We start from the raw sequence: 24,465 nt of genomic DNA on the forward strand, positions 1-24,465 counted from the left end.
GCCTTTAAATCTGCCTATCTGGGAGAGGACCCACACACAGCACGGTTGAACTTGGGCAACCACCCTGTGTGGAAGGCACGGGGGGGAAGTCCTGTGGCAACACCTCATTTGTTTTGCAGAAACAGGTCCTGTGGCAGAAGCCTCCTCTGTCCCGCAGTCGCAGGCGCCACAATTTTTAGTCCTTGGAGGAACTTCTTGGCATCCCAGAGCCAGCATGCCAGGGAACTTGCTGCAAGAAGAGGTGAGCTTCCATGCAGTGGATCCCCACCGATGCAGGCAGGCCCAGACAGAGTCTCTGGTAAATTATCTGGTGTGGAAGAGCTGAGGATTCCCGGAGGGATTTCCCCATCTTTTAAAGCCATGTTGCCTTCCGCTGTTTGAGGACGTGGGACGTGGGACTGTAATCTAAAAACTTGATCATCCAACGTTTTTTCTTTCTTTTTCCTTTTTCATGTGTGTTTGTACTGTGCATGTATGAGAATGCAGGCCTACATGTTTATAAGCACATGTGTGTGGAGGGTATAAATTCATGCATGCTTATGTGTTTGTCCCTTTTTAATAATCTGTCTTAGTCCAGGTGTGCTGGTGCACACCTGTAATTCCAGCGCTCAGGAAGCAGAGGGGCAGCGCCCTGTGAATTTGAGGCCAGCCAGGTCTCCAGAGTGAGTTCCAGAACAGCCAGAGCAATGCAGAAAGAGTGTGAATCAGAAAACAAAAACTAAACAAAACAAATTCTTTGGTTTTGTTGTTGTTGTTGTTGTTCAGTGTTATTACAAATTACTTTCTCCAGAGACAAACCTTAAAACCATGTAGATGGTCAAAAGTTAATCTTTGTTCATTCTCTTTTAATACGTTTCTTTCTGTGTGTGTGCGTGTGCGTGTGCGTGCGTGTGTGTGAATGAGAGTGTTAAGGCTCATGCAGACAACCTGCAGGCATCCATTCTCCCTCCCACCATTTGGGTCCTGGAGAAGGAACTCAGGCCCTCAGCCTTGGCAGCAAGTGCCTTTACCTGCTGAACCACCTGTTCTTTCTCTGTTTTCTTTTTCATTCGCATATATTAATTTATAGATAATATACTTGATTGTGACATTTTTCATACATGCATACAATGTATGTTGATAACCCTTACCTCATTACCCTCTCTTGTTATACCCCAACTCTAGTTCCTTATTCCTCTTACCCAGTCCCCAAACTACTTTCATGTAGTTTACTTAGGGCCGCTTATATGAGCATAGGTGAGGGGTCTCTTATGGGAACATGGGCAGTTACCATTGGCCTACACCAGCAGAGAAAACCCAGCCCAACAGCCATTAACTGCCAATAGCTCCCCTGGGAGGGCCATGGCCTTAGAAGTGCCCACCAGCAGCAACCATGGAGAAATTCTCAAGGATAGAGCCCTGTGAGCCCTGCCTGCCCCTTCCCTTTTTCTTTACCCAGTTGAGGCTCCCTGAGGACTTGGATGGAACCTCATGGCGCCCTTAGTTTTCCTTCTGTCAGTGGTGTCACCTGGTGGGATGCTTAGGGTCTTGCTGACTGGTGTGGTTTACCTTAGAGGTTCTGAGGGCATTTCCCTCTGCAGAATGCACACTGACTAGACAGACTTCAACCTTTGGCGTCTCTAAGTGTCTCTGATCAGGAGGAAGGGCGACTTACTTGAAGTAGCATCCTTTCAGAGGTGCCTTGTCACGCCACTGGAACTGGATGACCTGAAGCATGGGGACAGAACATTGGCCATCCTCTCACCTCCTTTGTCCTCATGGGCTTCAGCTGCCATGTAAGGTTGTGGACCACCCATGTGGGCAGCCATGGAATTTAAAAAAAGACTTCTCTTTTATGTATGTATGTGTCTGTAGGTGGCTTATGTGACTGTGTAGTCAAGTGCTGATGAAGGCCAGAAGAGGGCGTCAGGTCCCCTGGAGGTGGATAACAGCTGTGAGCCCCCTGATATAAGCACTTGGAACTGCCAGTCCTTTGCAAGAGCAGCGAGCACTCAATCTTGGGTTTCTACTGCTGTGATAAAAAGACAGGACGGTTACTTGGCTCAGCATATTGTATAACATGTCTTGATCCTGCCTGGAATCTGTTGCACCAGTCCACAAGCAGGGCCCTGCTGACGGGAGACAAAAGCCAGCGGGACCTTTGTTCGAAGCTGCCAAGTTTTAAATCTCACTTTAGGAAGGGGAGGAAGAAGCTGGCCATCTTGGAAGTTCGCCACCTTTATTCCCTAGCCTTGGCCCCTCTCCCTGTCTACCTGCCTATCACAAACCTATCTAAACCCTAGTCTCACTCTGAGGATAATTACCTATCTAGGTGAGTAGCAGGTTATTAAGATTACCTCTTATGGGAAGGAACAGTTTGTTCTTTATTAGAAAGAAAGGCTTGGGCTAGATAATCATCTGAAAATAAAAATTAGCTGGGATAGGAGTTCATGCCTTTGATCCCAGCATTTGGAAGGCAGAGGCAGGCAGAGCTCTGAAAGTTGGAGGCTAGCCTGATTTACATAGTAAGTTCCCAGGCAGCCAAGCCAGGGATACATAAAGAGACCCTGCCTCAGGGGGAAAAAAAGTATTTGTCAAGTTTTTGTCTTGTAACAGGGAACCCACCACTCAGGCACAGCTTATAGCCTATTGAAAGTCTATCCCGCTGGCTGGGACTACACTAAAGTACTCAGGTATTCGGGACTGAAGCGTAGCATCAGATGTCCAGAGTACAGCACAGGAAACCATGTCCCGGCATCTCCCTCCTGCTCCTTCGAAGAAGCAAGCAGTTTAACAGAAGCTAGGATAAGCTGTTAGCTGGATGGAGTTCCATCCACACAGGCAGGCAGTCTAACAGAAACTAAGATAAGCTAGCTGGGGCCTCTTGGTCTAGGGGTTCCTAGAGTAGACTTGGCTCATTTTCCATTGAATTCTCCACCGGGGAGATCAAACTCATTAAACCTGAAATGACCTCAGCAAGAATATTAGAAGGAGGAACCTCTGCACTGTCTTGCCCTATCACGGTCTATTAGCAACCTAACCAGGCATTCAACATGTCACACCTCCACCTAGGAACAGATAGAGGACTCAGAACCTGATACTCTATTTGGTTTTGATTTTGGCAGCTTTAATCCATGGTTTTACAGACTATTTTGAAGAAGGGTCCAACCACAACGACCTCCATGCCTGCTGATATTTAAGTAGCCGCCCAATACTACACAGCCAGCCTCATTCCTGATGCCAGAATTTTAGGGAAAAACCTCAGCTCTAGGGGTCCCACTGTAAATATTCCAGCAGGGAGAGATATACCAAACACACAACCTTGTCCTCCCCTTTGGCTCTGTATCCCAAAGAGTTAAAAACTTGCCAGGAACCGATGCTGAGAGAAGGGAAAAGTTGCCTTCTAAGAACAGATTTCACAGTGTTGACAATGGTGGGTCAATGCTAGGGCATATTGCACCTGGCTAAGACTGTTTAATATACATATCTCTTTCCTTCTCTTTAAATATAAGCCTAAGTCAACACTCACAAAGATGGAGTCGGGGTGAGGCAATATGTGACTGGATTCTGTTTGATTAAATAAGACGGAATGAGCTAATGGGGAAGCAAAGCTATATTATATAAATGCAGGTTTATTGGGAGCAGCGAGGGAGGGGGAGGGAGAAGGAGAGCAGGGGAGGGAGAAGGGAGAAAGAGCAGGAAGGGGGAAGGGGGAGAAAGGGCGGGGGTGGGGAAAAGAGCAAAGGAACCAAGATGTCTGGATTATGTAGTGAAGGGCCTCTGGGAGAGAAGCCCCGCCTCTAGGTAGAGAGCAGGGTGTGGCAGCCATGCCCTACAGCAGGTAGGAAGGCCTTTAACAGATTTAAAGTCACCTCACCGTGAGTGATGCTGGACTTAGGGTCACAAACTGTGCCCCAACAAGCCAGGTTTAAGAGTCAAATTAATAGTGAAAAGCAGAAATTGGAACGTATTCAAAGTGGCCACACTGAGACCAGGGACAAGGAAATCCAGTGACCACTAAATCCATTGTCAGGGTCCTGATAGGAGGTTGAGGTTTAAATAGGAGCCAAGAGATCTATGTAATTAAGTGGTTCTGGTCACGGTGTGACCTGTCCCGACTGTGGCGTCTGAGAAGCTGTGGCACTGTGGGAAATCTCTCCCCTTTCTGCAAGCAAAGGTCTGCCTCCAGTTGGCTTGGGCTTTTGGCATTTCCTTCTCCCAGCATGAAATTCCTTGGAAAATTCCACTTCCTTGGGGCTGCTTTGTTTCAACCCTGCACGTGGCCAGAGCTGGGGACTCCAGCTCCTCTTTAAAATACCCTCCTTTCCTACAGGCATGGCGCTACAGTAGGCCCCTGGATCTGTTTCTGTTTCCGGTAGGGCAAGTGAATGACTCTTCTCTCTGCTTTAATAGGCGTCATGGTGACAGATGGCCACTCCTCTGCTAGAGCCTAGGCTTTTAACCTAAAAACTCTGGTGCCGACCTTGGCAAGCCAGGCAGGAGAAAAGGCACCCTTTGATTGCCCCACGGATACAGCAAGTCAGTCCAGGATGGAGAGAAGAAACCAGACACGCCTTGCCTTTTCTTTTGGCCAGCACTGGCTGCTATTCGCCGTTGCTTGGTAAAGCAGACTCCGGGCCCAGGAAGCCCTGCTAAGTTCTCCCCAACTCATTGTGGGACCTGCCTCTCCTCAGGGGTTTTTCTAAGCAGCTCCATTCTGAAATATTTTTAAGTTCTGCCTTTTGTTCAATGGGAAGACTGGGTTACTTGTTTTGAGGGGCTCTTCTGAGGCATTAGGGTTCTGCTGAACCATTTGGGGGAATGCCATTTGTGTGATAAGCCTACTCTTTGTAGACTTAAATCCTACTGAACTATGTGGGCATTTGCTGGAAGGGAGCCTGAATTGTAACAGATGTAACACACAGAGAAGATCGCTACTGTAATTTGTGTAGCCATGAAAACTAGCAAGTCTGCACTATCTTGGTTCCTCCTAAGAATCCAGGTTTTCTAGTAGTCAAGGGTAATAGGAAATGAGATACCATTAAAAAATGCTTGGAATGTATTCGATGTAGCCATCCACACTGGGACCAGGGACAAGGAAATCCAGTGACCATCAATCAAAATATCTTCCTTTTTTAAAGATATATTTATTTATTATGTATACAATGTTCTGTCTGCATGTATATCTGTACCTCTGGAAGAGCAGCCAGTGCTCTTAACCTCTGAGCCATCTCTCCAGCTCCCAAAAATACCTTTAAATAGTGCACACAAAGTTATTTTTGAGACAGAGTCTCACTATGTACCCTGGTTGACCTGGTACTAGCTATGTAGACCAGGCTGGCTTTGAACTCACAGAGATCTGCCTGCCTCTGCCTCCCAAAACTAAGATTAAAGGTGAGCACGCCTATAGCCAGCTTAAAATTTTTAATTAAATCACTGATACGGGTTTCTTTTCTAAGAATATTTATATATGCAATATATAAATATATTTATTAAGGTTGTAATTCACATACAATGATAGTGTTGATACAAAACCACAACTGAATTCTCCAAGGGGATAAAAGAGAGTTTATTCTGGAGTCAAATATGAGTGGCCATGGCCTAAGAGCACTGATGTAGGCCTCCTCAGTTTTCATGTTCCAACATGGAAGTCATTTCATGAAGTTTTTACAATAACAGAACAAGGAAAGTCTTAAGTCAACACACTTTCTGAGCACATTGGTGGAAACACCAGAGAGGCAGGTTACAGCAAAGCAGGGAACTCTGGGATGGGCCTCAGGTACGGTCTGATGAAGCTCTTGGTCTTGGGTTGGTAAGAGCTACTGCTGGGTTAAAGCATTTCAGAAGGTTCTGCCTGATAGTCACAAGGATGCTAGATCAGACCCAGAGGTGGAAAGCAAGAGCTAACGATGGGGTAGAGAAGCCCTTGCAGGGTGTGGGGTGTGCCTGGGCCTTACCCATGCTGTCTTGTGGGCTCCAGCACCCAACAGCTGGGTCCCAGTTAACTTGCAATTATATTTGCTCTCGTTATAAGGAGGTCCTGTCACACGTACATGTTGATAGTTCATGTGAAATATTAAATCCTGGATAAATCTCAGGGCTGTAACCCACCCACCCTAAAGAGTTGAAGGGAGCTCATTTGAGATTCTGGGTAGTTAGAGAAATGCTCCCCAAAAACAGGTACAGGAGGATGTGACCAAACCACTGGGTGAGATAGCATAAACCCAGGAGGTGTCTGACTTACCAGCTTGGCTACAATTGCCAGTATAGCTACTAGGTTATGAGGGACAGGTTGTTTAAACAAACAAACAAACAAACAAACAACAAAGAACTAGGCTTTAAAGTATCCAGGATTTTTCCCTTTGGCCCCATGCCTCCTCTGTCTAGGCTCACCCCTATTGGCCACCTCCTCGCCCAGACTCTGCTGCACTGGCAGCTGGCTCAGACATGACGGCTGCCAGGGAAGAGCCATTTCAGCCAGCCAACCCTGCCCACCCCCTGTCACCTTGACTGTCTTCCCCCTACCCCACCTCCCACCCCCAACTCCTTACTAATTTCCTGACTTCCGTGGCTATTCCAAATGAAACACAGATATCTAAAGATTCAAATCCAGCACACAAAACAACAACAATATATGTCATTTGTTTTCTGCGTCTGGATACCCAGGTTACCTCACTCAGAATTATTGTTTCCAGCTCCGTTCACTTACCTGCGAATTTCATAATCCCATTCTTCATAATGGACTAACGGTCCACTGCATAACTATACCGCATTTCATTATCCCCTCCTCGGTGGACTGACACCTGGATTGTTTTGCTTTTCAAGCCACTGTGAAGAGCGGTGATGAACATGGATGATCAGTAACTCTGTAGCAGATACTGATGTGTATGTGGCCAGGAGTCATACGACTGGATCGTGTGTTTTATCTGTTTCCAGCTTTTCGAGGCACTTCCGAACTGATTTCCACGATGGCTGCATTGGTTTGCACTCCCACCAGCAGTGAAAAAATGTTGTCCTTTCCCCCACATCCATGCCAGGATTTGCCATCATTTTTTTCAATGGCTTGTTTTTGTCTCGGCCATTCCGACTGGGATAAGATGAGATCTCAATGTAGATTTAATTTGCATTTCTCTGCTGGCTGGAGATGCAGAATGTTTTAAAAATTGTTTTTAAGGATTTGTTATTTTTTTATTTCCTGTGTGTTGTTCATATGTGCACCAAATATGTCCACAGAGATCAGAGAGGGCATCTCACCCCCTGGAACTGGAGTTACAGATGGTTATCAGCTGCTGTGGGGGTGCTGGGAGCTGAACCTGGTCCTCTGCAAAAGCGATAGTTACTCTTAATTGCTGAGCCATCTCTCTAGTCCCTGTTAAACATTTAAGAAAAATCTCAGCCATTTGTATTTCAGCTTTTGAAAACCTTATGCTTAGTTCTATGCCCCATAGAACTAAGAATTTTTTTTCTTTTTCTTTTCTTTCTCCATTTTTTTTTTTTAAATAAGTAAGGCTATCCTAGAACTTTCCATGTGGAGCAGGCTGGCCTTGTACTCACAGAATCTCCCTGCCTCTGCCTACCAAGTGCTGGAATTAAAGACATTTTTTTTTTCGTGCTTAGCTTCTGAGTTCTTTATATATTCTGGATACTAATCCTCTGTCAGATGGGTAGCAGGTAATGATATTTTTCCCAGACTGTGGACTGCTTGTTTACTTGAATGATGGTATCCATTGCTCTATGGAAGCTTTTTGTTTTCGTAATATCCCATCTGTCAGTTGTTGGTCTTAATGTCTGCACAACCAGAGGCCTGCTCAGAAAGTCCTTTCCTGTGCTAATGAGTTCAAGAGTACTCTGAATTTTTTTCTCTATCAGTTTTAGTATATCAGATCATATGTATCCCTATGATCCATTTGGAGTTGAGTTTAGTTCAGAGTGAGAGATAATAATTTTGTTTCATTCATTCCTTTCCATGCAGCTGACCAATTTGACCAGCATCATTTGTTCAAGATGTGGTGCCTTTTCTCAGATGTTTATTTTTAGCCTCTTTGTCATAACTTAGTGGCCTTGAGGCTTTGGGCTTATATGTAGACGCTCAAATTTATTTCATTAGTTGGTGTGTCTATTTTTATGCCAGTATTATGCTCTTTTTATTACTATAGCTCTGAGGAATAGCTTGAAATCTGGGATGGTGATATCTCCAGCAGATTTGCTTTGTTTTGTTTTGTTTATGTTCTGTTGATGTTCAGGACTTTTCCTCCTTCCTTTTTTCCTTCCTTCCTTATTCTTCTCTTTCTTCTTTCTTTACTTGGTGTTTTGTGTTTCCATATGAAATATAAGATCATTTTTCTAGCTTCTGTGAAGAATCGCTTTGGAATTTTCATGGAGATTTCACTGAATTTACAGACTGCTCTTGGTAGGATGGCCTTTTTCACAGGATTAATCCCACCAGTCCAGGAGCACAGGATTAATCCCACCAGCCCAGGAGCACAGGATTAATCCCACCAGTCCAGGAGCACAGGATTAATCCCACCAGTCCAGGGGCACAGGAGGCCTTTACATCTTCTGGTATCTTTCTAATTTCCTTCTTTAATGTTTTAAAATATTCACTGTATAAGTCTCTTGCTTCCTTTTGTGAGGCTATCATAGATGGTATTGTTTCTCTGATTCCTTTCTCAGGATGCTTGCCATTTGTATATAGGAAGGCTAGTGACGTTAAACAATTCTAGAACATTTCATCAAAAAGGTTCTAATAAAGCCCTTATTTGAGTTGTTGATCAGGGCTGTCCAACTCTTAACACATACGTGTGACAGGACCTCCTTATAACGAGAGCAAATATAATTGCAAGTTAACTGGGACCCAGCTGCTGGGTGCTGGAGCCCACAGGACAGCATGGGTACGGCCCAGGCACACCCCACACCCTGCAAGGGCTTCTCTACCCCATCGTTAGCTCTTGCTTTCCACCTCTGGGTCTGATCTAGCATCCTTGTGACTATCAGGCAGAACCTTCTGAAATGCTTTAACCCAGCAGTAGCTCTTACCAACCCAAGACCAAAAGTGTCATCAGACCGCACCTGAGGCCCATCCCAGAGTTCCCTGCTTTGCTGTAACCTGCCTCTCTGGTGTTTCCACCAATGTGCTCAGAAAGTGTGTTGACTTAAGACTTTCTTTGTTCTGTTATTGTAAAAACTTCATGAAATGACTTCCATGTTGGAACACGAAAACTGGGGTGGCCTACATCAGTGCTCTTAGGCCATGACCACTCATATTTGGCTCTGGAATAAACTCTCTTTTAGAGAACCAGAGCAAAGACAATTTGTCTAAGTTTGTCTTATTTTTCTGTCCAGAAGGATCTAGTCTCGGAGACTCCCCTTTCCCTCATTATTGAATGAATGGCAGGAGGAGTCCGAATACTCTAAGGCAGAGGCTCTCAACCTTCCTAATGCTGCAACCCTTTAATACATGATGACGCCCAACCGTAAATGATGATGATGATGATGATGATGATGATGATGGCTTTTTGAGACAGGATTTCTCTGTGTAGCTTTGGCTGTCCTGGACTCACTTTGTGGGACAGGCTGGCCTTGAACTCACAGAGACCCTCCTGCCTCTTCCTTCCCACCATGCCATAAAATTATTTCCGTTGCTACTTCATAACTGTAATTTTGTTACTGTTATGAATAATAATGTGAGTATCTGATATGCGACTCCTGTGAAAGTGTTGGCTGATGCCCAAAGGGGTCACAACACACAGGCTGAGAAACCTGGCCTTAGCACTTGGACTGTTGCACAACACCTGATCTATCCGGATGACATCCAGACCAAACAAAGCATTTGCGAAGTATACATATGGGTTCCTTCCTACAGAATAAAATACAAATGTGTCCTTAAATTCTATTTATTATGCAGTACCCTACAGAGCAGTAGCTCTGCTATGAACAATGAACACTCAAGAATTCAAACTTCCCTTGGGATGCCATGCTGGGGGAGGGGCAGTCTAACACCCTGGCACCAGCCTGAGGAGGAGTTTACCTCGTAGAAAGTGGTTTCATGGGGTCTGGAAAGATGGATCAAAGGTTAAGATTACCTGCTGCTCTTGCAAAGGTCTTGGGTTCAGTTCCCAGCACCCACTTGGTGGTTCATAACCATCCCTAACTCCAGGAGATCTGTTCCCCTTCTGACCTCTGCAGGAACCTTGCATACACATGCTGCACATATAGGCCAAACACTCAGACAAAATGACGTGAGAACTAATTTTAGAATTTTTTTAAGGAGGTGACTTCATACAGTTCTGACAACTTATTCGACCACCTGGTAAGACAGATTGAAGCTGAGACTATGATAGGTCAATAAGAGGATTGCTTATACCTTGGCCAGGGCAGCTTAATTCTGTGTATCTCTTGCCCTCTATATAAACCTAAATCTCACATCATATCCCTGAAGACAGACCCTTGCTTTCACCTGTTCCCTTCCCAGTGTTCACGAGAATCGAAGGCAGAAGCTGGTCAGGTGGTTTTACTGCGATTCTAATCTTGTCTTTGGCCAGAAGTTGGCATTCTCCTTGGTTATGTCTTGGCCAGAGCCTAGATACAGGCGGAAGTGTTTGGGGGCTCAGGTCCGGTGTCTTGTTACCATCTGCTTTAATGCAGCTGCCTAGAAGCTATACGTTAGAGTGTGACCAGAACTCCAGTCTAGATATCCATCCCTTTGGACGAGTAGCTTCAGGACTGGACTCCTGGATATTCATGGTGGGAACGGACATCATCATCTTAATAGTGACATCATTAACCTTTAGCCCTTATGTTCTCAGCTCCCATCCCATCTTGTTCACAGTGGATCTGTAGCCAGGTGGTCCTATGGCAGCCTAACTCCATATTCTTGAGTCGCCTTGATCACCCTCCAAAGCCTGAGACCCTAAACCCTTCCATGCCCTAATTTCAGCCCATCTCCTAAATGCTTTTTAGAGTCTGGAATCTTACAGGGAATGTTACCGAGATTAGCGGCCTTGGGGACCACTGAGAATGGTTCTTTTCCTCATGGTTTGGACCCCACCATTCACTTTCCTGACAACACTAGAAAGGGAGACATCACAGATAACCCTCTTTCAGATTTAAAATATCAAATAAAAAGGTACTAGGACTTTGCTGCGCCCGGAAGGGGGGGGGAGGGGAAGCTATTTCCATCTGGTGAATCTGAGTCCAGCTCTGGTCCTGCGTGAAGACAAGACACTCAGATTTGACCCAAGGTTAAAATATTACACTAAGAGTTAATCCAGGGGCTGGAGAGATGGCTCAGTGGTCAAGAGCCACTGACTGCTCTGCCAGAGGACCCAGGTTCAATTCCCAGCACCCACGTGGTAACTCCCATTTTTTTGTAACTCCAGTTTCATGGGCCCTGACACCGTCATACAGACATACATGCAGGCCACACAGCAATGCACATAAAATAAAAATAAATTATTTTTTTTTTAAAAAGTTAGTCCAATTTGGTGTGTCACATACCTTTAAACTCAGCACTCCAAAGGCAGAGACAGGAGGGCCAGCCTGCTCTGTGTACGTTGTGAGATCCATGTCCTGTCTTAAAAGACTTGTAAATCACTTGACCAGGAGACTATTCCCCAGGAAAACTGATTCACCTGAGGGTAAGGGAAGGCCACTGATGAGTAATTTTCCTCCTGCTGAGGTAATGCTCCTATCCTCTCAGAAGCCCCTCTGGACGCACAGCCGCTTACAGATCTTCTACGATGCAATACTGCTAAGCTTGCGCATTCTACTTCAAGAAGAGTAACTTTTCCTTCTTTCTCTTTTTGGATATCAACCAGAAGCCTAAGCAGGTTTTCCCAGAAAGCCCGAGTTTCCTCTCTTCTTTTCGGAGACACCCACCACCACTGTCTTCCACTGTGCAGCAACTTGCCAACCTCACTGCTGAACTCCCTGCAACCTTGGACCCTAAGTCAAAGGCCCGGCCTTCTCTCCCCCTTTCTCTACCTTCCTCCTCCTGCTAGCTGCTGAGATTTACAGCTTGCTTGCTTGCTTTGCTGTTTTCCTTCCAAAATCTAATAAAATGGCCCTTAAGTGTCCTATTGTGGCTATTTTTAGGTTATTTCATTAGCCATGCTAAAGTTCAAGAAGGGAACCCTGATTTCCATAGTAACCGTATGAAATAAATCTCCGTGTCATGCTCGTCACTATGGTCTCTCTAATTGGTACTCTGGGCACAGATGGCAAAATGAGCTAGCCTAGCTTGCTGGAGGCTGCTAAAGCATTGGGTTTGACCCTAACAGTTCTGGTAATAGCCTCACTTTGGGTTGGTCCTTTCTGATGGGAACTAGTGTAGGGATTCAGTCCAAACTGAGAGCTATAATTTCTCTTTAACCAGGGGGCTGGGAAGCTTGAGTTGGTGCTCCTGGTGCTCTTGCTGATGTCCTGTAGGCGAGGGGGAGACTATTGAAAACTCGTGATCGTTTTTTTCTACGTTGTACTGTACTCTATCCATTGGTAGAGATGCGGATGACACTTTGGACACTTGATTTCCCAGTTCTTATTTCACAAGCTTGGAATGATCTGCTTCTGCCTGTACCTCTGTGTGGATGCAGGAGGCTTTCTTTGGCTTGCCAGTGATGCAAGAGGCTTGCCCCTTCACCTTGAGGTTTGACAACAAATCTGTACGGTTTCTGGAGACTTCCTCTTCCACCAGCCCTCAGGAAAGCCAGGCACTGGAGTAGGAGCTGGACCTCTAACGCATCCTTCGGCCAGCGGCATGCCAGAGGAAAGTGCCTTCTGCTGGAGCCTACTCTCCTAATTCTCCACTCCTCATCCTTGCAGATGGCTCCTTTATATACGACCGCCACCACCACCATCACAGCACCTCCCTCTGGGGCCATGCAGAGAGGAAGAGACAAGTTAAAGACGGTGCCCCTCTACCTGGAAGAAGACATCCGCCCTGAAATGAAGGAAGATATCCACGACCCCAGCTACCAGGATGAGGAGGGGCCCCCGCCCAAGCTGGAGTATGTCTGGAGAAACATCATCCTCATGGCGCTGCTGCATCTGGGGGCACTGTACGGGATCACCCTCATTCCCTCCTGCAGGCTCTACACCTTGCTCTGGGGTGAGCAACTTTCTTTGTTCTGGGCCAGTGTCTCCCCTCTCTCTAAGGAGGGGGAGATGTCTTGAAATGGGCAGAGGCCCCTCTTTGTCCAGGTTTCCCTAACCTTTTCTCTGTGGTTCTTGATAAACTGACTGAACACAGCTCAGTTGGATTGGGAAGCAAGAGGGCCTGTTTTGTTTTTTCCTCCCTCTCTCCTCCCCTCCCCTTCCTTCCCCCTCCCCCTCTCTCTGAGACAGGTGCTCATGTGACCTTGGCTGGCCTGGCCTGCTCTCTGTCGCAGAGAATGGCCTGAAGTCTGTGAGTTTTGGGGACCACTTCCCAATTGCAGGCATTATAGCGTCCATCACCACAACTGGTTTGGTTGGTTTGATTTTTCAGAGTCTCACTCTGTCAACTAGACTGTCCTAGAACACTGTTTGCAGTCCAGGCTAGCTTTGATCCTTGAACCCACGGCAATCCTCGAGCCTACTGGGATTACATCCTGAGCTAACATCTCTGGCAAAAGCAGCCCAGGGTGTTTTGTTGTTTATTAAGCCCAGGACCTTGGGTACGCTGGACAGGTACTCTACCACTGTGACCTATCCTTAGCCATTGTGGGTACTTTAAGATGAGTGCTGGGGACTAAGCTGTGAAGCCGCGTGCAGGGCTCACTGGGAGGTGGCCCTGCAGCAGTGAGGGCGGCAACCAGCCCCGAACAAACTTTCTGCATCACTTACTTGACTGCCTGTCCCGGCCCTTCCTTCCTGCCACAGGAGAACCAGGCCTTACCTAGGGGACATGGGAATAGGGTACCAAACCAACTCCATGGGCTACATGTTGAATCCAGTCAGGGAGCAGAGTCAGAGTGTACTGCGAAGGAGGAGAAGCCACTGGAGAGGAAAGTCCAAGAGAAGGCTGGTTGTCCACTCAACCATCCAGGCCTTAGCCCCTGGCCCAGGCTGAATTTCCCTGGAGGAGGGTGAACGGGGCTCCTGTGACACTCAAGTGTACAGGCCTGTGGCTCTGCTACTCCAGGTAGGCCGTCAGGGTGCAGCACGTGCCAGTGGATACTTACAGAAATGTCTCCGGTTCTATTCTCCAGCCAGCCTGCAGCAAGTCCTTTCTCTTGAGCCATATCATGCCATGGTACTAATGCCTCCTAACACCAGCTGTCTTTGCCCTCTGCCCACCTTTCTTAGGCAGGAACAGGCATGTCAGAGAACAGAGCCTTGAGGAAGGCTTTTGGTCTACGGAAGCCCTGACTCTGGGAGCTCTGTGGACCATAGGCCCTTTGTTTTCTTTGAGGTCTGATGAGCCAGTCAGTCTTTCCTAGATACTTCTGCACCTTGAATTATTTTACTCTTCTCCCAGGGCTCTGGTGGGTAGACTAGCTCACAGAATGATGGTTGTGAAATGTAGGTTGCAAAATTCTGCAAGAAGGATCCAGGTCCGGGTTGGAGCCTTCTCCTTCCTTTAGGTCTTAGAAGCTTTTCCTGTTTTATCTCAAAGGAAAATGCATAAATAACAGCTGACTGTAGATGTGCCATTTCCCTGGCAGGAGAATTACGAAAAGCTTTTCTCTCATTTTAGAGCCACTCAGTAGAGCTCTCTGGACTGAGACCTTTCTGAAAATACTGAGGGCTAAAGTACAAACCTTTCCAACCCTCCTCTGAGGGAAAAGCTGTTTCATCAGTGTGGACACTTAAAATCCTTCCCCGGAGAAGGGGAAAGGATCTACGTGACCCAAGCTATTGGCAGAATAACCCATCATGGTACCCTCCTTCCTCCTCTCTCCCTTCCTGGGAGCCCTAGCCACGCCCACCCCATTCTTTTCTGCCCAGGTATAGGCTGTTTAATCAGCCAATCAGGTATGTCTTAGGCAGGCTCACACCAACAAGGATGGGTGTATCTGGCGGGCAGTATCCATATCCTCAGGGTCAGTAATTAGCATTAGACCAACCTCCGACAGCCGAAAAAGAACACGACTTGATGTATGAGGATTGTCACCCCAGGTCCCCTGTTCAGGTAGCATTGTCAGTGCTCTGAAACCAGCTTGCCGAGTGATCTGCAGCAGGAAGCAAATTCACACGCTTTCTGGGTACTCTCGCTCTGCTCCAAGCCTTCCCTTTCCTCCTCTGATTTCAGGGCTTGCCCTCCTCTGGTTTCTCCACTACAGGCACAGTCCTCTGCATGGGAGATCACCACACAGCCAGAGGCTGAGACTCCCATGAGGCCTCGTCCTGGTTCAGAAGGATAAGGCCAGCACCCTTCCTGAGGACAGACGCTGTCTCTATGACTGTCCTGGGGAATCCTGTAGAAGGAACAGGATGGGACACAGGAGGCAAAGAGGCAAAACTGTTAGAAAACTGTTAACTCTTGATGCAGAAGGACTCATGGCAGTTTCTACAATGTTTGGTGTCTCCAATCCCGGCTAAGTTCTGTTGCCCCTGAGGGTCTGTGGTTTCCAGATGTCCCTGAGGGTATTTTATACTGCTTCTAACAAGGCTTCGGCCCCATGTCCTAGTGCTAGTACTCAGAGGAACAGATGGGTACTCCCAGTGTCTGCTCCCCACTAGAGAAACTGTTCGTATGGGTTCTAGGTTGGGGTGCTGTGTCACTAGGACGGGTGCGGTACGGTAGAGCTGGGACTGGAACAGTGCTATGAGCCTGGATGAACAGCTGGCTTTTATCTTCATCAGGACACCCACCCGAAGAGACATCTCTGACAACAAGGAGTGGCCAAGTACATAACCCTTCCAGCTGCTTCGCCATCTGTGTCCTTGGGTCAGCTCACATGTAGTATTACTAGGCTCCAACCATTAGGATGTGCAGTGAACACGGGAATGTGAACAGTAAAGCCTGAGCTTCTGTGTCAATGTGTGCAGGGCTGACTTGCCCCGAGACTCCCGCTCCTGAGCCGAAATGCGGCAGTTAACAACAGGCCAACAGCCATGGCCCCGTGTCCCATGAGTCTCCCCTTCAACTGGAGGGTCCTTTAGTTGAGCTCTGACCGCCATTTTCCAAACATTCCTGATTGGGAGCATTTAGGCCTGGAAGCGTGTTTAGGCCTTGAACCTCTTGGGAGAATGACCTGAAGGTCAAAGGGCACCAAGCCTGGAAGAGTGTTCCTGTGGTCTGACAATGAAAGCTGGCCAGTGCTGAGGACCTGTCTTCTTTCCAGCACCCTGCCTTTCTGGCCCCTTTGTGCCTGGGTCTTCTTGACTCACCTCAATTCCTAGGATGATGATTTTTTTGAGGTGGTGAATGCTATGATGTCTCAGGGACCATCCCACATTCGCCTTCAAACCCAGAGAAGCCTACTCCGGTGTCAGGAGGGTGTTCTGACGTGCTTCTCCTGGTTGGACCCGATTGGCTAGCTGACTCCTCTGTTGTCCCAACAGCACATGTCTACTATATGACCAGCATTTTGGGCATTGGAGCTGGAGCCCACCGCCTGTGGAGCCACAGAACTTACAAAGCGCGGCTGCCCCTGCGGCTCTTCCTCATCATCGCCAACACCATGGCTTTCCAGGTGAGAGGCCGACACTGTCCATGCTTGTGCCCGCGCTCTGTGGATGACCCAGGGCGGAGTCGAGCTCATCAGCGCCCCAGGAGGCAGTCCTCAGTGGTCTTCTCAGTACACAGCTCCCCACAACGTGGGGCATCTGAGTCCCTGGGAAGGGAAACAGGAAGTTAGCAGAACAGGTTCTCTAGGCATAACTTTTTTTGAACCGTAAGTTTCCTGGGTTATTGCGTAGGATGGCTGCTGCAGTCCCTTGGTTTAAAGGACCACAGACTATCCTCAAGACACTGACTGTGGTTTCCTAAACAAACACTTAATCAACAATAAACCATGCTCTGCTGTGGCTGTCTGTAATAGGGTGTGGGATGTGCCACAGACTCAAGAACTCTCTTGTTTCAGGTAACAAGAGCAGACATGTCAATAGTTCCACGGGCTGGACACTGGGTCAGCATTTGACAGAGAATAACTCCCTCACAGCCACCCCAGGACACAGGCCTCATTGTTCTACCCACTGAACAGAGGAGGAAACTGAGACATTAAATACACTGACCTTGCTGTCCTGTCAAGGGCTAGCATGATAGAGAGACAGCTCAAGCACTGACTATGGTTCTTACAACAAATTTGTGATAGACTGTAAGAAATTAGGGGAGGGGCACTCACCTAGCCATAGGCTGTTGCTTACAGTATGGGATTTGGCTTGGAAGATGAGGGAAAAAAATACCAGAAAAAAAATAATTACTTTGCTTTGACGATATCTGAGGTTCTTATCACATGTGTAATAACCTAGCTCTGACAATGTGTGTGGTGAAGGCTTCCAGTTTCTATGATTGGAAAACAAGATGAAGAGACACATTAGCACATTCTTGAAAGAAAGGATAAAGTTCAGAAGAGCTCAGAGATTATTCAGAAATGTGCTCAGGCTCATGAGTTATATGTTGGGCCTCTTGGCTTGGGTGACAAGCCATTTGTGAAGGCAATGACACTTAGTTTTTGTACCTTTACAACAGAGCAAAGTCCAAGGCCATCTGTTTCTTAATCTCTCTGCCCCTGGATCAGACATCTTGAGAGGAACCCTGTCTCACGTTACTTGCTTAAAGAGACACCATGTTCTCTGCTAACGAAACTGACCACTAAGACTCATCTCCCATTTCCCCACCCTGCAACCGTGGGAAGCAACAGTGCTATTATTGTGCTCTGGACTTGTGAGTTGCTTTTCCACATAAGCTTTGGGCTCAAGTGTGGAGGAGAGGGTGCTTTTGGGTAGACAGCATCCCCAGGACTCTGTGAGTCGGACTGTGAGTCCCAGGCCCTCACAGACATCTAGGTCCTTGCCATCCAGCAGGAGGGCATCTCTTCTCACCGCTGGGTTCCTCTTTCCTGTCCTTCCAGAATGATGTGTATGAATGGGCCCGAGACCACCGCGCCCACCACAAGTTCACAGAGACGCATGCCGACCCCCACAATTCCCGGCGGGGCTTTTTCTTCTCTCACGTGGGTTGGCTGCTGGTGCGCAAACACCCGGCTGTCAAAGAGAAGGGCGGGAAGCTGGACATGTCTGACCTAAAAGCCGAGAAGCTGGTGATGTTCCAGAGGAGGTGAGTGGAGCTTGGGAGGTAAGGTTTCAAGATCTCCCCATCTCTCTTTGCATTTAGAATAGATGAATGAATTTCCAGGTTTATATGTCCAAAACTATCAGCCAAGTGTGCTTGTAATCCCAGCCTGGAAAGAGAGGGGCAGACAGATCTCTTTTGTGAATTCCAGGCTGGCCAGAGCACACAGTGAAACTGGAGACAGCAAAGATACTCTGGGGACTGAAGAGATGGCTCAGCAGTTAAAAGCACATCCTGGTCTTCCAGAAAACCCTAGTTCAGATCCCAGCAGCTTTGCTGGGAGGCTTACTTCCCCAACTCCAGCTCCAAAGGACCTGACATCCCATTCCGGCCCTCAGAGACACAGGGTCACCTGTGGCATTTATCCACACAGACACACAGACACATAAACAGACAAAAATTTAAAAGACACATTGGCCAGATGTGGTGGCACACATGTCTTTAGTCCCAGTATTTGGGAGACAGAGGCAGGTGGATCTCTGTGAGTCTGAAGCCAGCCTGGTCTACATAGCAAGTTCCACGACAGCCAGAGCTACATAGTAATACTCTTTTGTTTTAATAAAAACAAAAACAGACAGATCACTTTAAACCCTACTTTTTAATTGCTTGGATGTCCTCAGTCATAGATTGTTGCTCTGTTCCTTTCTCTCTAAACTAATTTCATTAAACCAATTAAATGTATGGAAGATTCACTGACCGAGGATATTCATGGACACAGTGAATTCGACTGAGCTCTTACTTTCTGGGAGCTTTTAGAATATAGAATGGAAGTATATAATACACATAGCCAAAGTTACCATAAAGGAAGGCAAAATACTGTCTGTACCGTGAGAGGGAGAAAGAGCCAGGGATCACTCAGGGAGAACAAGAGGGGTTGATGAAAACGTGGCATCAAAAACAATGGAAAGACATTTGTGCACGGAAAAAAAATACGAAAATGAACTAAAGCCTTATGTGGGGTCCAGAAACAGTCTGTTTCCTTGACCTACAAATGATATGACAGGAAAAAAGATAGCACAGACTCGACATCATCCGGAGTGCCTTTGCTACAGATAGGATTGACACAGTTGACAGTGAGGAGTTTGTCTCTTCAGCAACGTGTGGCCCAATCAGAGCCGTTCATTGAAGAGGCCACTGTCAGGTCAGGCGAGGAAGACGTGGAGTCCTAGAGATGAGGAAAGACACAGTTAGACAGTGCAGAGGACTGAGAACAGCCTGTCTGCGCAGACTCAGTGCGTGATCCCTCCGCGTAGGTACTACAAGCCTGGCGTCCTGCTCCTGTGCTTCCTCCTGCCCACGCTGGTGCCCTGGTACTGCTGGGGCGAAACTTTCCGACACAGTTTGTATGTTGCCACTCTCCTGCGCTACGCCGTGGTGCTGAACGCCACCTGGCTGGTGAACAGCGCCGCCCACCTCTACGGATACCGCCCCTACGACAAGAGCATCGATCCCCGGGAGAACGTCCTGGTTTCCTTTGGAAGTCTGGGTAAGTCAGCAATCCATGGCATTTCACACTCGGTGGTCTCCTTACTCGGTGAGCTTCGAGGAAGACCTGAGCCATCTGTTTTAGTCAGGCAACATGTTTTATGTAAAAAACAAACAAACAAACAAAACCCAAAAACCTACTGCCTTTGGAGTGAGAGGGTTGGTTGTGCGCAGGCGTAGGGTACACGTGCGCCTGCTCGCAGGGACCGAGGCTTGGCAGGCGGTTGAACTTTCGGCCAAGGGAATGAGACCCTGTTAAGCCATAAGCCTAGTGTGTCATGACTAGCCATGCCATATAAAGTACAGAAAAAAACAATGACGGCTTCGTTTAATGGGCTTAAAAGGCTGCCATCCTCAGAGGACTGGCTCACCTCCCTGATGTGGTTTCATGAGCTTCCAGCCCCATCCAAGTTTCAGGGACCCCACCACCACCACTGCGCATGTCTTTCCATTCACCAATGTTTAGTTTAATCAGCCATACCCTATAATTCTTATATTGTCGTAGAAATGGAGTCACATGAACTGACATGCGTTCTGTAAGTGAAAGGATAATGCTCTTTTCCCTGCTTCAGCCGGAATGACTTGGCTGTTGTATGTAGCTGCGAGCACAGCACATTCTCTCTCCTCTCTCATCATCTTCAGCTCTGTTACCTGCCATTCGGATCCTCAGTTTCTTCCTCCCTTTCCTCTGCCTTTGCTTGTTCTCTCTCCTCATCCCTCCCTTCCCCTTCGCTTTATCCCACTCCTCCTGAAGTGCTGAGGATTAAACTACAGCCTTGTGTAGACGCTCTGCCACTGAACTGCATCCCCGAGCCTTCCATGCAGCTTTCGAGGTTGTGAGACAGCAGCTCCCTAAGCAGTCTGAGCTAGTAGACAAGTCTATATACATCATATACATATCCATCTATATTATATATTTTTTCATTCTCTAAGCCCTATTACTCTAGAGAACTCTAATATGCTCTCTCTCTCTCTCTCTCTCTCTCTCTCACATACACACACACATACACACACACAACCACTCTAATAAAAGGTTCTAGTCGTAGCCCTGCACTCACTCAGGCTGATCTTGAATTTCTACCAGTTAGATTTTTTTTTGTCCAGATCTTTTATTTGTACCTTGGAAATACGGTTTTTCTAATCTTACCTGGCGGGATTTGAACTTTCTATCCTGGTTCAGCCTCCACATAGCTGGGATTACAGTCCAGTGACACTTAAGACCGTATAAATCAAGACCCCAGAGTCAAGGAGTTTACCTGTTTTGTTATAACTCATGACAGATCTTTCAATGATTTTGTCCATTCCATAAAATTTAGAACTTTATTTGTTGGTGTTATCTAACCTTCATTCCCGAATATTTTTGACTGTGTACACAGACATTGAAAAAAGGAAGTTAGATTTTTATATTTTTTGTCTGTTTGTTTTTTGGTTTTCAAGACAGGGTTTCTCTGTGTACCACTGGCTGTCCTGGACTTACTCTGTAGACCAGGCTGGCCTCGAACTCATCACTTGCCTCTGCCTCCCAAGTGCTGGGACTAAAGACATGTGCCACAACTACCCAGCAATTTTTATACTTCTTGAAGTCACAGTTTTTATTTCTTGCAGTATATTTGTGTAAATATTCAGCCACATACTCATTGTCATAAAAATAATATTTTCATCCAAATAAATGAAGAATTAAAAAAATATTTTAAGTATCATATTATACAAAGAATCTTTTACTGGAGTGGTTATATGTGTGTTTGTATATTTGGCAGGGTTCTCTAGAGTAACAGAGCTTAGAGAATGAATATCTATATTATATTATATTATATTATATTATATTGTATTGTATTGTATTGTATTGTATTGTATTGTATTGTATTATACACATACATTAGAATGACTATTAGAATAACTTGGAGGCTGTGGTCCAGCTAGTCCAGCAATGGCTGCCTATGACCAGAAGGGCCTAGAACCCAGTAGCTGCTCAGTGCAGAGGCTGCACATCTCAGCTGCTCTTCCGTCTCGCCAGCATCCTGAAGAAGTGGGCCAGGGAAGAGCTAGACTTGCTAGCTAGGTGAGAGCAAGCAGGCATAGAGCGAGAGGCTTCCTTCCTCCATGTCCTTATCTAGGCTTCCAGCTCACGGTGTGGATCTTCCCCCCCCTCAAAGATCTGGACGAGTAGTGGATCTTCCTGCTTTAAAATGATTTATGTAAGCAAAAACTCCCTACTGCTGTGTCCAGTCATTTTGGGAGTTTCAGTTAATTCCATATATAGTCAGCTTGACAGCCAAGAATAGTCATCACAAGCTGGGCATGGTGGCACATGCCTTTAACCCCAGCACTGAGAGGCAGAGGCAGGAGGATCTCTGAGTTCAAGGCCAGCCAGGGCTACACAGAGAAACCCTGTCTCAACAACTCCCCCTCCCACCACTCCAAAAGAACAACCATCACGGTGTGATGGCTGTGTGGCTGATGTGAGCAGGGCGGTACATGCCACAGTGTCTGTGTGGTCATCAGAGGATAGCTTCGTAGAGCCAGTTCTGTCCTTCCACCTTTACACGGGTTCTCTGTCGTAAACCTGAGCTACCAGGTGGCTCTAACAGTTTGTATATCTTTCCATATACAACACGTAATAATATATATGTAAATATTGTAATATGTAAATAATGTAATAGGCAAAATATTTAAATTTCATATGTAAATAATAGAGTAGTGATACAATATATAAATATGTATTAAATATTCAGTTTTGTTTACTATATGAGTAACTAATTGTCATTAAAAAATCAGAAATTTCAGAAAAAAAATCAGATGATACAGTAAATCTTTATTAAAGGGGTTCTGTTTGACCAGCATCCCCCTGCACCAGGGTCAAAGTTCTCACAGCAGCCCCTGTGAGCCCCAATGGCTGGAAGAAGTCCCACCTTGGCCAGGCCCTGGTTCCTCTGACTCTTGGCTGCTGTTGCCTTTTCTGTTGTAGCTGCCTACACTTACAGGGTACACCAGTCCCACGGGGAAAGCGGTGCTACCTGCTCAGCTTTGTAGAAGCAGAAACGCTCATCTACGAATGGGCTTTCCCTCCGGATTACAGGTACACAGTCAAGGAGCCTGCCATAGGTCAGAGCATACTGACACTCTGGCATTTCCCAGTGTAAAATATTTTCCCAGAATAATCAGCTTCTTATCCTGTTAGCCTTGAGACAATTTTTCTTCCAACGTGTTGTCAAATACCAAGGACAACAGGGCCTCTCTAGAGCAGAAAGCAGTGGGTTATCTATTCACTAAACAACAGCAAAGTGCTCTGGGTAAGAGGTGTGCGGAGCGGAGGAAGCAGCAGCCACTGAGCCCCTAACTGCTCTCCTTGCTCTGTTCCAGGCGAGGGCTTCCACAACTACCATCACACCTTCCCCTACGACTACTCCACCAGTGAGTACCGCTGGCATGTCAACTTCAGCACGTTCTTCATCGACTGCATGGCTGCCCTCGGCCTGGCTTACGACCGGAAGAAAGTATCTAAGGCCGCTGTCCTAGCCAGGATTAAAAGGACTGGAGATGGGAGCTACAAGAGTGGCTGAGTTTGGGGGTCTTCTGGGTTTCTAATCCAAAAGCCAGCTGAACAGAGGTTTAACAATGTTGTTTAAATATTGAAAAATACCATGCTGTTAGGATGTTCCACAGAGTCCCATTTCAAGACAGTATTCTTGTAAAATATTCAAATATTAAAAGGCAAACTCTTTTATGATGCCAAGCAGAAATTTTTTCTGTTCTTAGTCTTGTCTTCCAGGGACCTTTTTATTCCTTCTCATCTCCCTTTTATTACTTTATTGCCTTCCAGGTAAGCTGCAGGTGAGCAAAAGGTTGGAACAGACCTTTGAAAGCTCAGCAAATGTTTTTGTTTTGTTTTGTTTTTGTTTTTTAATTAAAGAACTCCACTTATAGCACACTTTCCTAGATCTCTCTTGAGCCTTAAGGAAGATGTCTCAAGCTAAAACTCCAACCAGGTCTTCCTGGGTGTTCCCTGTTTACTATCCTCAGGCCACATAAAAGATGAAAACACACACACACACAATACATACACACACACTACCAAAAAGACAAAACAATACAACAACAACAACAAAACCCACCTAACTTCCCTGGCACAGAGCTTGCATTGCATTAAAATATCAGGGCAGAGAGCTGCCATGCCAGGTATGCTCCTTAGGCAGGGATCATGTTACACGGAATAGTTATAAAAACGGACTTCCTGTGGTCAGGCCCAGCTGCTCCCCAGGCAGACCTGCAGCCCCTCCCACAGCTTTGTTCTTTTCTGTCTTGACCCCAGAGCCTGGCAATGAAATTCCTCCCATTAAAAGACAAAAGATGGAAAGGTTGAGGGATAGTGTTGGTAGGCAGATTCTGAGAGATATCTTTCCAAGGAAAAGCTGTTTGGATTAAAGATTTTCTGATCAGGGGCTCTTCTGAACCAGCTTCAAAGGAGTAGCTTTATTAGTCCAATTTGCTCCCTGGATGGATTAAAATCCAGGCATCCCTGCACAGTGTCTTGCTCCTTGTCTCATTCCTTCCTGTTATGTTTTATGTTCATGATTATCCTAGGCCAGTGATTATTTGTTGCATATAACTGGCTTAATGAAGCAGCTGGGAGATGCTGTGCAGGCTGCTAGGGGAGAATTTTCCCTAACAACCTTCCTTGGCTGTGGACGCTGTAGTCAGTGAACGTGCCCACCAGTACAATAGCAGCAAGTCCGGTAGGAGGGGTAACCAACTGATCCGTGGGTAGATTTGAGACCCGCTCCCTA

The 24,465-nt window shown here is 46.5% G+C and overlaps 1 protein-coding gene across 1 annotated transcript; it reads left to right on the forward strand.

The window, feature by feature from the left end:
* LOC110552975 (acyl-CoA desaturase 3) lies at positions 1-23,421 on the forward strand. The gene is made up of 6 exons (XM_021644658.2): positions 1-241; positions 12,799-13,084; positions 16,465-16,595; positions 17,976-18,181; positions 19,450-19,682; positions 23,042-23,421. Exons 1-6 carry the CDS (start codon positions 215-217, stop codon positions 23,239-23,241), a joined length of 1,083 nt encoding a protein of 360 aa, XP_021500333.1. The 5' UTR covers positions 1-214; the 3' UTR covers positions 23,242-23,421.
* Positions 23,422-24,465: the final 1,044 nt, after the last annotated feature.

This window comes from Meriones unguiculatus, chromosome 1, assembly GCF_030254825.1.
Source record: "Meriones unguiculatus strain TT.TT164.6M chromosome 1, Bangor_MerUng_6.1, whole genome shotgun sequence".
NCBI classification, from domain to species: domain Eukaryota; kingdom Metazoa; phylum Chordata; class Mammalia; order Rodentia; family Muridae; genus Meriones; species Meriones unguiculatus.